This window comes from Syngnathus scovelli, chromosome 2 (assembly GCF_024217435.2).
Source record: "Syngnathus scovelli strain Florida chromosome 2, RoL_Ssco_1.2, whole genome shotgun sequence".
Classification (NCBI taxonomy): domain Eukaryota; kingdom Metazoa; phylum Chordata; class Actinopteri; order Syngnathiformes; family Syngnathidae; genus Syngnathus; species Syngnathus scovelli.
The window spans coordinates 6,730,355-6,745,476 of record NC_090848.1 but is presented as its reverse complement, the minus strand read 5'-3'; the positions used below and the strand labels follow the sequence as shown (position 1 = coordinate 6,745,476).

The 15,122-nt window shown below is 42.0% G+C and overlaps 4 protein-coding genes across 5 annotated transcripts; 3 read left to right on the top strand and 1 right to left on the bottom strand.

Annotated features, from left to right (window-relative positions):
- Positions 1 to 48: 48 nt before the first annotated feature.
- On the top strand, positions 49 to 3,458 carry lmod3 (leiomodin 3 (fetal)). The gene is made up of 3 exons (XM_049755514.2): positions 49 to 484; positions 599 to 2,140; positions 2,501 to 3,458. The coding sequence occupies exons 1-3, from the start codon at positions 200 to 202 to the stop codon at positions 2,546 to 2,548; spliced, it is 1,875 nt and encodes a 624-aa protein (XP_049611471.1). The 5' UTR covers positions 49 to 199; the 3' UTR covers positions 2,549 to 3,458.
- Positions 3,459 to 3,461: 3 nt separating this feature from the next.
- LOC125989305 (PRA1 family protein 3) lies at positions 3,462 to 6,855 on the bottom strand. The gene is made up of 3 exons (XM_049755523.2): positions 6,595 to 6,855; positions 5,381 to 5,598; positions 3,462 to 4,478 (listed from the first exon to the last, which is right to left on the bottom strand). The coding sequence occupies exons 1-3, from the start codon at positions 6,774 to 6,776 to the stop codon at positions 4,303 to 4,305; spliced, it is 576 nt and encodes a 191-aa protein (XP_049611480.1). The 5' UTR covers positions 6,777 to 6,855; the 3' UTR covers positions 3,462 to 4,302.
- Positions 6,856 to 7,028: 173 nt separating this feature from the next.
- uba3 (ubiquitin-like modifier activating enzyme 3) lies at positions 7,029 to 11,118 on the top strand. 2 transcript variants are annotated; one of them, XM_049755520.2, is made up of 18 exons: positions 7,029 to 7,190; positions 7,293 to 7,355; positions 7,928 to 8,039; positions 8,110 to 8,190; positions 8,258 to 8,340; positions 8,415 to 8,495; positions 8,599 to 8,642; positions 8,724 to 8,788; positions 8,875 to 9,030; positions 9,145 to 9,247; positions 9,312 to 9,422; positions 9,508 to 9,561; positions 9,746 to 9,782; positions 9,867 to 9,948; positions 10,033 to 10,133; positions 10,240 to 10,303; positions 10,402 to 10,456; positions 10,552 to 11,118. In XM_049755520.2, the coding sequence occupies exons 1-18, from the start codon at positions 7,171 to 7,173 to the stop codon at positions 10,638 to 10,640; spliced, it is 1,401 nt and encodes a 466-aa protein (XP_049611477.1). In that variant the 5' UTR covers positions 7,029 to 7,170; the 3' UTR covers positions 10,641 to 11,118. The 2 variants fall into 2 exon arrangements, with proteins under 2 accessions (XP_049611477.1, XP_049611478.1); XM_049755521.2 differs by having other exon boundaries at positions 7,033 to 7,190; positions 7,293 to 7,331.
- A 564-nt stretch (positions 11,119 to 11,682) lies between these two features.
- On the top strand, positions 11,683 to 15,086 carry LOC125989301 (nuclear factor 7, brain). The gene is made up of 2 exons (XM_049755515.1): positions 11,683 to 12,156; positions 13,097 to 15,086. The coding sequence occupies exons 1-2, from the start codon at positions 11,878 to 11,880 to the stop codon at positions 14,354 to 14,356; spliced, it is 1,539 nt and encodes a 512-aa protein (XP_049611472.1). The 5' UTR covers positions 11,683 to 11,877; the 3' UTR covers positions 14,357 to 15,086.
- Positions 15,087 to 15,122: the final 36 nt, after the last annotated feature.

Below are 15,122 nucleotides of genomic sequence, written 5' to 3'. Positions count from 1 at the left end.
AGCCCTGCGAGGAGGAGCTGAAAAAAGACCGATAGCATGCCTTTCACCCCCTACTTGTCTTGCCGTAAATATCTCCCGTGCACTTCGCAAGGTTTAATTTTAGAATCCACATGAGGCATAAGCAGAGCAACTCCAGCTGAAGTCAGAAGCTTGCCAGTTTGCTCTGTGTCAGTATTCTGACAAACATTTAGCGTCGGAAATGTCGAGCAGAGATACCGAGGACCTGAATGAGGAGGACATTGATGAGGATGAGCTCCTCGCTACGCTTTCGCCCGAGGAGCTTAAGGAGCTCCAGAGTGAAATGGATATTATAATTGCTCCAGATGATAGCGTTCCAGTTGGACAGAGGCAGAAGGACCAGACAGAGAAGTCACCGACTGGAAGCTTTGACCACAGATCCTTGGTCGGCTACCTCTACTGGGAAAAGGAATCCAAACGCATGCTTGAGGAAGAAAGAGTGCCTGCTACTCTGCTACCCAGTGAGGTAAGAGGCCAACAGACTGCCAAACATTTAAAAATAAGTTGTCAACACACATAATCATAGAATCTGGGGAGGCACACGAGTAACTATGTCGGTCCACTTGGTTGTCTTCATCAGAAAACACTGAGCAAGGAGGCTGAAGCGAAAGAAAAAGTCAACACAGTGGAAGATGGGCACGATGAAATTTGTGAAGGAAAACAAGAAGTCATTGAGGAAAAGGCTAAAGTTGATATTGGAGACGGGAACATATCTGAAGAAAAGATAGAGGAGACTGTTAAGGAAGTTGTCAACAACGTAAAAGAGACCAATGAAGCGGACAAAGCGCTCCCTGAGAAAGAGATGAATACAAATCAATGTGAAAAAAGTGAGACAAAATCTGACGGCACAGAAAAAGAAACAGTAGGCCATGAGAATGAAACGACACAAGTTAAAGAGGAAAGTAAAACGACAGACGCTTTGCCTCCTCCGGACTCGCTGGGGGATGCAAAGACAAGTGAGCCCGACGACAAAGTCAAGCAAAAAGAGGAGCCAAAGATCAATAAATTAAACATCCCCAAGCTGGCACTGAACAACATCAAAATGACATCTCGACCATCGGGAAATGAGACAAACTTAGAGTCGACGCTGGACAAGATCCGAAACAACAATTCTTCTGTCACTGAGGTGAATCTCAACAACATCGAAAACATTCCCAAAGAGATGCTCCTGGACTACGTCAACGCCCTGAAGAAGAACAAACACGTGAAAACCTTCAGCATCGCAAACACCGGCGTGGATGAAAACATCGCCTTCAACCTAGCCAACATGTTACGCGAGAATCGCAGCATCACCACGCTCAACATCGAGTCCAACTTCATCACCGGAAAGGGAATCGTCGCCATCATTCGATGCCTGCAATTCAACGAGACCCTCACCGAGCTGCGCTTTCACAATCAAAGACACATGCTGGGTCATCATGCCGAGATGGAGATTTCACGGCTGCTCAAGGCCAACAGCACCTTGCTGAAGATGGGCTACCATTTTGAACAGCCAGGGCCGAGGATGGTGGTGACTAATCTCTTAACCAGGAACCTGGACCGCCAGAGGCAGCTGAGAAAGGAAGAGCAGAAGCAGCAGCAGCTGAAGGAGCAGAAGGAGGTCATGCAGATGTATGAAAGCAGTCTCAACCTGCCTCCAGGTTTACTTGAGATGCTGGGCTACATACCGCCCCTCGAACTCCTGCAGAAACACGGGCTTGTTGCGCCTCCAAAAGAACTGAATAACGTGCCGCCAAAAGCAGAAGCAAAGGAAACCAAAGAGGAACCAGAGCCACCAAAGCAGCTAAAACACAAAAAAATTCCCAAGCAACCAAGCGCTGAGACCCAAAACCCATTGAGAGAAGTCCGGCTGAAGAAAACGCCAAAGAAACGTGACCATTTTCAGGAGTTGGACCGCAGAGAGGCCAGTCGACAAGAGAGAGCAAATTTCCAACTGAGGAAGACTCCCAAAGTGAAGGAGTCAGCCACAGAAGGGCCGGTGGAAGAAAAAGCAAACCTGAAGGACGTCATTAAGACTTTGAAGCCGATCCCTCGCAGGCGAGTGCCACCCAAGGTTGATCCCACACCCCGCGACGAGCTCCTAAATGAGATCAAGAAGAGTAGCGTGGCCTACCTTAAATCTGTGAGTATTGCTGCTGGCTGACAAGCCATCTAAGACATTTAGGAATTAGCAAGGTTACACCCACAGACCCCTCTCGGGATGTAAATACAGCCGCCGTCGTATTCGGTTCATGCTCGTAAAAATTGGAGCTTATTTAGGACGAGAGGGAGGGGCACATACGGGGCTGGCCACTTGCCACTCACGAGAGTGACACAAACAGAGACAAGCATTTTGATTTAGAGGAATGATCCTCTCCCTTCTGGGGGAGCTACATCAAGTCTTATTATGACATCACTTCTTTCAGTACATTGCGTAAAGTATGATTGCTTATTAATCGAATGCCACACAAACTTGAATACTCATGACTTCCTTTGCTTGCAGGTGCCGCTCCCTAAAGCCTTGGAATCAAGTGAAACAAGTCTCATCTGAGGCAGTGCCTTACCGTAATCCGTGTTTGACACCGATTGTATTTTGGAAATGAACTGTGCAGTGACAAAGAACAATTTGTTCACAGTGACTGGTCGTTGTTCCACCATGAGTCACGAAAGCAAAGATGTGGGACTGTACAGCTGAAATTAGAAGTACGTTATAATTATGGAGTCATTTGATGATGATTAATGATTATTTAGGACAAATCACAGTTGTTTCACAAAACAACTTTGATTTGAAATGTCAACCTTCTGGTTTAAAAGAAAACGGCAGTTTTCTACGCCAGTTTGTTTTTTCGTGATTATTTTAAAATTTAGAATTTTAAAATTTAAAGTTGAGTGATTACACATTTTTTCCCTTCTACTTGCTCTAAAAAATGTGTCTAAGTAAAACAATTCTTGTTTTATTTTTTTCCTTTAAAGCCAGCAGGGTGGCCATTTTCAGTAAAAATTGTTTCGTGGAACCTGTAGAATGTAATTTTCCTTTTTTCTAATCATCCTTCAGGAGCAATGATTCCATAATTTCTGACCAGCATAAAAAGACACAAACTTTATTTTCTCACTGTATGACAGCCAAAAAAAATCTATTCAAGATCAATGATTACCAAAATTATTTTTATTTGCTAACGACCTAAATGAGTTTCATTTAAGGCAAATGTTTCATTACTTTCTTTAAAGTGTATGTTTCAGAAGAAAATGCATCAAAGTTGTTTGCCCCTCAAAAAAAAGATGATCAACTGTACATTTATTCAGAGGGGAGCTCAAGTGTTTTATGCTTATTTAGCACCTAGCGTACCAGGAAGGATTATGTTTACTTACTAAGGCATGTTGTGGTTTGCATTTGCCAATTTATAAACAATCCCACAGACATGACTACTGCACGGCAGTCATAAAAAATATGAACAAAAACACCATTGTTTTATATAGCCATGTTTAATATTTGGTAATATGGATCACACCATCACATGTCATCACATGTAACATGCGTATATCCATTCTGTGGCGTTCATGCAGTGTGCAGTCAATGTGCACAAGAGGATAGCTTCAGGGAATATTTGCCTGCGGTATAAAAGGAAGATAAATTGTGTTTCCTCTCCAGTATTGAAGGTATTTCAGTTAAATTAATAATTGTGTGCGTCCTACAGCCGCTACCATTAATAATATACCAGAAATAATACACGCTAACAGCAAAAATATACACACTGTAGTAGAATAAAGCTGGAAGAGCCATTCCTTTTTTCACTTGCACAGCAAAGATCAGAGGAGATACGTTCAGGCCGGTCTTTGCTTTCAGCACATGGTCACACAGCCGGAAAAAAATATTGTTCTATTTATACTCGGGATTAGGAGTGAGAACACATGTACACCAGAAACGCATTGGCCTCGGATCAGTATTCATACGAATCCCCAAGTGATAGATCTAATGAATAAATCCACGTCTTGTACTGGGTTTCTTATTAAAAGTAGGAAATATAAACTAGCAATGCAAGTTAGCGCAATAAAGCCGAACATAAAACCACCCGGGGAGCGTGCCGAAGAAGGCCAATATCAGCAGGGGGATGCGTGTATTTTTAAATCTTTAGACATGGGAATGCTGCCATTTGTCTTTCAACTGTGATTCTGTAGACATTGCGAGGAGTGTGCTCATGTAACTGTACTAAAAAAGCCAAAGGGAAGACCGGAGGGCCAAAAGTACAACTGTGATTCTACTTATGGTACGTTGGGTGATGGAGCAGACTTTCCTTTGCTACAATCTCACTGTTTCATTTTGCTTTCGATAAAATCCTGAATTTTGTTAACTTTCTCCTCCTGCTGATCCAAGAGAGCCATGATGATGCCCATGGGAGTCTTCTTCATCCCAACACCTTCCATCTTATTCTCCAGCCTGTTCTTCATGTTCCGCAGTCTCAGGGAGGCATGGATGAGTATTACTGAACGGCAACAATGGGACATTTTCAAAACTTAGAAAAAGAACTATATTTAGATATTCTTGGCTTTAGATGAAGAGTGACAGAGAGAAAGAGACAAACTGATGCAGGTGTTAGTCTATGAGGCAGATCGCAAAGGCATGAGATCAGCTGGTAAAAGCGGTTGTGTCCACATCAAGAAACCATAGTGATTTGTAAACATGGGGCGGTGGGCAGGCTGCCTGCCTTGGTCGTGACCACACTGCCTCCAGCGGCATGTTAAAGCTCTAATCTTCGGGTGAACGATTATACGTAGTGGAAGAACGGAGAAAAAAAATAAATAAAACTGGTTCAATCTTTCATAAGATTGTACTTGCCAGTTGTCTTTTAATTGAGCTGTGGGTTAGAATAAGTGGTTGGACTCTTGATCAGTCGCTGCAAAACCTCAGTTATGCGTCGCTGTGTGAGTCATAGAGCCATTATTTGGCCTGGCCAGTGGTTCTACCGATTAAATCGGCTGATTAGAATTCTTTCCAAAATAATCAATATCGGCCGATTATTTTTTTTGTCTCTTTTCATCCAAAATCAGTACATATATGCTGAATGGTGGCGTCAAAGTGGTACAGAATTGTGTCCTTACACCGTTTGTCCACTAAGTGGAGTTTAACCCTTAAATCTTCGAGGTAAGATTTGACAACTGCAGCCAAGCCTGTTTACGCTGAACGTCAGCTAAGTTTGGGAAATTAACAGTGACTCAACATGTCTCCCATTTTAGTTTAACTCTCTTTATCATGTGTGCCTCACAACACGTACTTTGTTTGTCCAGCTTTTGTTTAAGTCACATTGCTAAAGTATTGTTCGCTATATTACATGTGTCTTGAATAACATCACAATGAAAATGAAATTATGTCAACATCAAGACTTACACAGCAGAGGGAAGGTGATGCCAAAGATGAAGACCATGACACCACCGCACAGCGACAGCAGGAAGTAACTGGTGACCATGACGCAGATGACAAACAAGGTGGGGTTCTTTTTCTTGAAGTTCTTGATGATGCCTTGATTCTCCCCGGCCCACACGCACCCCATGAATACCAAAGTCACGACAGTTCCTCCGAGAAACATGCCGAGTGGGTTCAGGAACCTGTGAAATGAACAACGGCATTTTAGCCATTTAGGTTAGTATTTTTAAACAAGGTGCTGGAGGTCAATAACAGTGGCAGGAGAAACATTTCTGAAAATACAGCGTTCTGAATATCGCGTTTGTAGAACAGGAATTAAACAGTCAAAATCCACCCGTTTTTATCAATCTGAGGGGGCGGCCATTTTGCCATTTGTTGTCGACTTTAAATGACATCACAGTTGCAGTGTCTCAGCTCACAACCAATCACAGCTCAGCTTCAGAAAGCTGGTCAGCTGTGATTGGTTATGAACAGAGACGGCAACTGTGATGTCATTTTCAGTCGCAGCAAGAGGCAAAATGGCCGCCACCTGAGAAGGATTCTGACTGTTTAATTCCTGCGCTAATAAAAAAATAAACACGCAAATTCTAATTGGATCAATACTTTTAGTGTCCATGAAAACAGTGCCTCTGCTGATCATAATTTCAATCTAAAGCGTGATCAGATAAAAGGTATTTTGTCCATGCAAATGTAGCCAATTACACACAACATGCGCGTCACTTTTTTACATGTGGAAATAGAAACTCCTGCAGTTCACCCACATTTTCCTGTATGTCTTGAAGTGACAAAAGGAGTAATTTTGCTATGAGGAAAGAAGACGGGCAGAAATGCGGGGCATATACTCAATAATATGAAATATACTTTTTGGAATAAAATCTCAGCCACGTTCTTGCTGAACACTTTGGTCAACTAGGCAAATGTCATTGTGGTCCTACAGGACAATGAGAACCATGTATTTTAAGGGTTGGTACTTGGCATACAACACTGTACATATTTTTGACTCGCTATAATAATCGTGTGACAGTCCGACACTCTGCATGCGAGCGGTTGCATAAAATGAGGTACGAAGAGTTGTCTGTTGGCGCAATGACACTCAGAATAGCCAACGAAGTCATGATGGAAAAAAGTATGCATGGTAATTAAAACAGCCACCCAAGCTTGTGTTAGCTGGTACTAACCCAACAATGAGGAAAATCACCACGGCCGCGGCGAAGTAGTTCGTCTGGTAGTACATTAAATTGCTAATAACTCTGTTGTTCCATTTTGCCAGATCTGTGAAATCTGGCTTGGCGAAGCGCTCCGTTCCGGGATAGAAATCATCCCACGGTCTGAGAGGCGCAAGCTCCATTTTGGCTGCCATGACGTCAACGCTCAACAAACATCACAGAACCTGCGACGTCGCTAGTGTGTGACAGGTTAGCTGATCACTGCCGAGAGCGAGCAGATGTGACGCCGAACACTCGCGATAGTTAACCGTGACACCGAACTCTCGCGATAGTTAACCGTTTACCGGAAGCAATAACTACAAATGTATGTTTGTTTTTTATCTAACTACACGAAAATCCACACTAAAAACAAATTACATATTGTTCTCCGTTTCTTGCTCAGAGTGAATAAGGGCGTTTTTTTAAAAAAAGAAAAACAAAGAAAAATCATTCTGCGTTTCTCTTCCTGCGTTTTTCCGGAGCAGTGTTGCGCAGCTTTGACGCTCGCCAAGCCCCCCGTCATATTCGAGGACATGGGACCGTGAAAGTATGGCGGATGCCGAGGAGTCGTAAGTCTCATTGGATGAAAAAGCCATTTAATCGGCGTTAAACATCTAGTAGTTTGACCCTAACGCGGGATGATTCACATCTATTCCCATTTTTTCTTCCAGGGAGAAGAAAAGAAGGCGAATAGAAGACCTGACAGACAAGTTAGTGACGAATGCTAATGAAAGGTCTCTCTCTTTCTGCCCGGCAAAAGGGTTGCGTTAGGCTGTGAGGCCAGAAGACGTGAAAATTCACATATTTTAGTCAGACCTAGACTTAATAAACCTGCTTGGCCGTAAATCTCTAATTCCCCTAAATGGAAATGTGTTCTTAACATGTCTTTGTTTTGATTAACGATTCAGCAACAAAACCTGTGTTGTACCTTCTGCCCATATTATTGGGTACACACGTCCTGGAAGTACATTTAACTAAACATCAACACAGAAGAATGTGATGTAAATTTATTTGCATCATGTGCTTGGTATTAGACAGCAAATTTATTAATGTTTTCATTCATAAACCTCTCACGAATGTTGACAAATTTGTTTTGTCACTATTGCAGCTTGCTGGAAAAAACTGGCAGTTGCTTTAAAAGCAAAGCTAATAACCTGGTGGATAAATCTTTATGATATGATGTAGATGAAGACTATTGGTTTTCAAATGAGTAGAGTGTTGCCTTTTGTGATGAAGAATATTGCCGCTGGCTGTTGTCATGGAGTTTTTGTCTACTCGTGCGACTGAGTGTTTGCTGTGTTTTTAGAATGGCTGTAGATGGTGGTGCCTGCGACTGGGACGGCCGGTGGAATCACGTTAGGAAGTTCCTGGAGAGACCCGGTCCGTTCACACATCCTGATTTTGAGCCAAGCACAGAGGTGAGCGAGGACATTTGAATGACCACGATGACCTCATAATGTGCCTGCCTTGATGCGCGTGTCACCTCAGTCTCTACAGTTTCTATTGGAGACATGCAAGATTTTGGTGATCGGTGCCGGTGGGCTTGGCTGCGAACTGCTGAAAGATTTGGTAGGAAATTGAGTCAAAGCAATGAGAGCGCCTTTATCTTTATTCTAAGACACTTGTGTTGTTGCAGGCCCTATCTGGGTTCCGTCTCATTCACGTGGTTGACATGGACACGATTGACTTGTCCAACCTCAATCGTCAGTTTCTTTTCAGGTAAATTTCCTTTGTTGTTTTTTTTCTCCCTCACTGTTAATCTCGGCTGATTTTGTTTGAACTTGTTTCATCAGGCCTAAAGATGTGGGCCGACCAAAAGCGGAAGTGGCCGCTGACTTCATTAACAGTCGCATCCCTGGGTGTAAAGTTGTACCGTATCCTATCTGGAACAGTCTCCGAGTCTCCAATAAACCTTAACCTCATCACACTTGCAAGAACCCGAACATACTTTTAATTCCTTATCAGAGTCACGTTCAGACACTTCAAAAAAATCCAAGACTTTGACGAGTCCTTCTACAGGCGTAAGTGTGTTTTTCCTCTGTCGGATGTCAACTTCAGCAGAGTGAGTCACCTCTCCCAAACTTGAACTTGTCTCCCTGCAGAGTTCCACATCATCGTGTGTGGGCTGGACTCCATCATCGCCAGGCGATGGATGAACGGCATGCTGGTGGGAAGCCGCTGTCCCTTCAACAGATGCTCATCAAGTTTACTAAAGGGAGACTGAGCTCTCAATGGCACTTTTGCTAAATTTAGATATCCCTCCTGAGCTATGAAGATGGAACACTGGATCCCAGCTCCATCATCCCCCTCATTGACGGAGGCACGGAAGGCTTCAAAGGAAACGCTCGCGTCATTTTACCCGGCATGACGGCTTGCATCGAATGCACTCTTGAGCTCTACCCGCCCCAGGTCACACGCTCGCCCAGTTATTCTTTTTTCCGTCCCTACAGTTTTAAATGAGCGCAAGCAAGACTTGTTGGCCACCAAGTTGACGCTAACCTTGTCATTTTTTACAATGCTCAGGTTCACTTCCCCATGTGCACCATCGCGTCCATGCCGAGGCTCCCCGAGCATTGCATTGAATACCCCAGAATGTTTCAGTGGCCCAAAGAAAAGCCGTTTGGAGGTATGGAGGTCATATGATCCTTTCCGTGTTGTTGAAGATTCAGCGTCACCTTCTTGTTTCCCAGAAACAAGTTTAGATGGCGATAACCCCGAGCACATCCAGTGGATATTTGAGCGGGCGCTAGAGCGAGCCGCTCAGTTCAACATCACCGGAGTCACGTACAGACTCACTCAAGGTCAAATCCGGTTTGGCTTTCACACGACAACTGACAGCACTTGCGTTTTTAATAATAATATTAATGAATTAATCCTGTCTTGCAGGAGTTGTAAAGCGGATCATTCCTGCCGTGGCGTCGACGAATGCCGTTATCGCTGGTATGGAAAGTATTGCCTTGATTTGAGAAAAATATATTATTATTCCTCAGTTGGTCTCAGTTTTGCAGAGATACGATTCAGTTCCTGCTCTATTTCATTTGACATTTATCTTGTGCTTAAATAAACTGACTTAAATAACAGCTTTCAAATATTGTTGGTGTTTCACTGTCAAATGTTTTTGCAGCTGCCTGTGCAAGTGAAGTTTTCAAAATTGCCACCAGGTTGGTACCGCAAGCTCATCCATAATCATTCTGCTAAATGTATGGCTTTGTCAAAACACACATCACGTTTCTTCCTTGTTGCAGTGCTTATATTCCTTTAAGTAATTACCTGGTCTTTAATGATGTGGACGGACTCTACACTTACAGTTTTGAAGCTGAACGAAAGGTTTGTTGCTGAGATCTTCACCTTCTTATAATTTTGGCAAACTATAACTGTCTTGTACCATGTGTGTTTGTTTTTGATGGACAGGACAACTGTTCAGCTTGCAGCCAGGTGCCACAAGACCTCCAGTTCCCGCCTTCTGCAAAACTCCAGGAGGTCTTAGAGTACCTGACAGAGAATGCTTCCCTGTGAGTGACATTCAATCACATTTCCATCAAATAAGACATAGCAGTTTATATATTTTATACTCGCCGCAAGGACGGCAAGTGAAAATGACAAAATTTTACTTTCCAGACAAATGAAATCTCCAGCTATCACTACAACTCTGGAAGGCAAAAATAAGACTCTGTACCTGCAGGTAATAGAAGGACATAGTTCAGCATGCTACTTGCCCATCTACTTGTATTCAATTTAAAACTTGAAAAAAAAAAAGAACTAATTTACTTTTCATTGCAGTCTGTTAAATCAATTGAAGAACGAACAAGGCCAAACCTCTGCAAAACCTTGAAAGGTAATCATCTTTCGTCCTTATGCTGTTGACATCTATACACAGGGTGCCTTAATATGTGTTTATGTATTGATTTTTAAATTTGTCTCGTCACACAGAGCTGGGCTTGTCGGACGGACAGGAATTAGCCGTGGCAGACGTCACCACACCTCAGACGGTCCTCTTCAAGCTCAATTTCACTGCCTGAAAACCGCTTGGAACACAAAGCACTGACCTTTGGCTTTCTCAATCACAATGTTACTGTAGCGCATCTGATTATGAGTGTAAATAGGAAAAGTCAATTCTCATTAGTCAGATAACATTAATAATATTGTTTACTTGTGCGTGGGTGCCCATTGTAGAGTTCCTCCTGTCTATCTAATGAGAATGACCATGTATTGTAATGCAGATTTATTTCTGACTCAATTGAAGATTTGTGGTTTAGGTTTCATTCAATCTACTCAAATTGCAGCAGTGGCCGCAGGTCAGCTTCATATTTTACCCTCTAAAAATATGTAGAATTGATGCTGAAAATCACGAAAAAAAAAAGGTTACTTTTGACGCATGCTTCCCTCAATACTTTACAATTTGTACACTCCACAGCAACTATCATTTAAAATTCCAATGCCACACCACTGTATTGTCAGAGATATCGACTTAAATTAAACATGAAACAATGAAAACAATGTTGCACTTTGTGTCTTACCAGTAGTAGGTCATATGAAGATTTCACCTTTTGTTTTGAAATAACGCTTGACCTGCAGTGACATAAAAACGCAATAGTTAAAGCTCTTGGGAGATGTTCAAATCATTGCCTTTGCTGCCACCTTGTGTTCATGTTGAGTAACTACAATGTCCAATTTCTATTATTATTAACCCGACTATGCACATAGGTCAAAACTATGACGAAGCTACGCTAAGGAAATATTAGTCTTGATTACAGTAACAATTTGTGTGAAAGCAATTTTAGGCCAAAATATTTTACTGATAATCTTATAAAAGCAGTCGTGACAACTGCGTGCCTCGGGCTGCTGCGTCAACTAGCTCGATCCGCAAAATTCACAACTCCTAAACATGTTAAATATACCCAGTAGACCGAGGACGCAGCCCACTTCTTCAAAATCTGTAAAGTACACCCTGAAATTAATTCCATCGCTTCACTTTTTTCCCCACCGTTCGGTGTAGCGACACCTGATGGGCAAATCGAATGGTGCAACGTAGCCTCCCCACAAAATTCTTTTCCCCACTATGTAATGTCTTGGCACAAACAAATGGGGAAAAAAAAGAGAAGCCATGGCGTGATTAAACTGGCCAAGCAACTTATTGGGGACTGCACACTGCGTTGCTGTGGCAAAACAGACAAGGAAGAGGATCTGTACAGACTGGTACAACAATCCACATAGATTTAATGTCGCTCACCGCTTAGGCGTCAGCAAGCAAGCGATATGGATTCTTACTCTTTTGCAACCGATTTGACCTGTTCAATTTGTCTGGAGATTTTTACCGATCCGGTCACTCTTCTCTGCGGCCACTCTTTCTGCAGAACATGTCTCACGGCTTTTTTGGACAACGAAGAGGAGCACTTGTGTCCGCAATGTCGGACGTCTGTCCCATCTGTGGAAGAGGTGACAGGCTTGTGTACCAATTTCGTCTTGCTCAGCCTTGCTGAAAAGGCAAAACAAAAACACAATATAACCAAAGGGCATATTCCAGCAAAAGATGAGGTAAGTTACGTCATCACTCTTATTAGTAGATCATAAACATTTTTAGGATTCGGGGTTCGTTGATGGCCCGTCTTGTGTGGAGGCTCATGAGTTCGATTCGCAAAAAAAAGAAAGAAAAAGATCCTTAGGATTTTTTAAAGGGCACTCGCCTACTCATGTTGTGCGTTATGTCCAGTCAAATGTGGACATTCTTCAGTTTAGCCAATCAGATTACAGTTTGTGGGGGGCAAGCCTATCATTTTTCCTCACTGGGTCGTCCTTGCAAAGCGGCAAGGAAATAAATATTTGGAAGTTTGTTGACTTGAAATAAAATGCAACCTTGTTCGTTAATGTGCAATTTGTTGTTCTGAAGTGCTCCCTCTATCTGATTTGATCAGATTTTTATCTACACAATAAAAAACAACAATAGGTAAATAAAGAGGTTTGGGGTTTAACTTCTTAAGGGAACTTCCAGCAAACTGAACATCGGCACTGGTCTATATATAAAAATGATGTCAGCGCTAAAATATACGCCACAAAAAAATTTGTCTGTAATTAATTGAGGCCTATTGTGTGATAAGATTTATGCCAAACAGGCCCAGCCACTTTCGGAGATTGCTTCTTTTTTTCCCCCCATTTCCGTGTGGCTACGCCACAGGAGGGAGGGAGGCAAGCATTGCAATTGTTTTCTGTCTTATTTTGTTACATTCAGTTATCATCTAGTAACTGAAAATGCGATAGATTGCCATCACCAGTCCCTTCAATCTATTCTTTCTCCATCCATGAACATTTCCTTTTAAGGAATGAAGATAAACACAGCAGTGACAGCGTTGACATATTAAACAGACAAGTGGATGTATTCTAACAAAAAAAAAAAAAAAACATCAGCCACATAGTGGGTAGAATTGTTCTATGTTTCTCATAGCTGTAATAATCAAATCATCCAAACATTTTTTGACAGGTTGCTGAAATGTGCCCGAAACATGATGAGAAGCTCAAACTGTACTGTGTGACCGACGGGCAGCTGATTTGCGTCATATGTCGAGATGGAGAAAGGCATAAAGGACACACATTCAAACCCATCGAAGAAGCAGTGATGTTGGTGAAGAACGACCTGGTGCAGGGATTAGACAGGATTTCTGGACCCATCAAAACTTTGGAGAGCGTGTGCCACACTCAGGGAGAGAAAATAGTTGCAATTAAAAACAGGTCTTGTCAACTGCTGAGCCAAATCAGAGCACAGTTTGAGGAGATGCACCAGTTTTTGCGGAAGAGAGAAGAGGAGCTGAGTAATGAAGTAAAACGACAAGAAAACACTGGTAAGGAGCAAATGATCAAGAACCTGATCACTATCAACGCAGCGCTGTCCCAGAAAAAAACGTTGCAGGCTAAGGTGGGTTCAGTTCTGGACATTGCCGACCATAGTAAAATTTTAAAGGGCTGGGCCGAACTTAATGTTCTTCAAAAGGCATACCAACTGAGCGCGAACGATGTCTCAGTGGAGGAAACCTCTCTTTCCCTGGGACCTTATGAGAGTCACCTGAAGTTCTTTGTTTGGAAAGAGATGCTTCAAGTGATCAAGCCTCGAGAAGAAAAACTCACCCTCAAAGGGGAGGAGGGGCTCCAGTCCAATGTGTCTGTTGACAGACGCAGTCTGCTCCATAGTTCCCCCATTGAAACTCAATATCCAGTTGTCCCAAAAAGCGACATTCAAATTCAATATCCAGCTATCCGAAAAAGCAGCTTCGGTGATCATTTGTATAGGGGCAAGCGTCAAAAGGCTATTAAAGCCGTGGCAGAAAATCCCACTCTTCCATTACCTGCCTCCAGAGTCTTCCCAACTTCTTGCTATCATGGATTTGCCACAAGTGTGAAGAAATTCACTTCAGGGCAGCATTACTGGGAAATAGAGGTTGGCCATATTGGTGAAACTTCCTTTTGGGAAGTGGGGATACAAGATCATGTTATCAAATGTCATGGTGGGAAGCTTTCCATCAATTGTCCAGAGGGAGTAACTCCACTAACTCTCCAATTCATACCAAAAAGGATTGGGATCTATCTCGACCTCTCATCCCAGAAGCTCTCTTTCTACAATGCAACCGACATGACACACATTGGCACAGTCAGCACGAAAAAGTCTCAAGCAACCTCAGTGTCAGCAGTCCTGAAAATAAATTACGTAACGCCAAATATCATCCCTTTTACTGTGTGCCGGTATTGAAGCACACCTGGGTAAAAACACCACCAGGAAACGGAAGAATTGAAAAAGTTATCACAAGACAAGTGCTCATACCTATCTGCATGATGTCATGTTATGATCTCATGTTTTGGACAGGTGTGGTACTGTTGGATTACATGGTAATGTAACTTAAACTGATTGATTACTTTAAAAGTAATTTTGATGAAGTTAAAGTTGGATTACATGTTAATTTAATTTTTAAAAAAAGTTTATCGCTTTTGGTAAACAAACATTTGGTTTTGTTTAGAAAAAAAGTCTGAGTTCAAATGAAGATTTTTTTGTAAGCCAGTCTGTTTTGGCTTTATATTTTTTATACTTTTTAAAGTTTATAATGTATGTTGTTTAAAATTATTAAATTTGGGGACCTGTTTTTTTCTTTAAGCTTGAATGTGCATCAATCCATGGTTTTTATTTTAATTGGACAAATTTGTAGTGTTTTTGGAGCTAGATAACATTTTATCAACTGCAAAGTACCTTTAATAATTTTAGTGAACACAAAAACTAAACCGTGATTGTATTTCCGATTGTATTGAAAACAATCTCTAATTCCACCATTATAAATCATGCGGTCGAGACATGACACGGTGTATATGTGATGTCACTCACACAGATAAGAACTTAATTTGTAAAGTTTGTATTTTTTCATCAGGTTTTCCTTCTTTTCTTTTCTATCCATTGATTGTTAATAAATGTTAATAAAAAATGAACCATCCTTGTTTTACCCTCCCTTTAAGTGCTACAAACCATT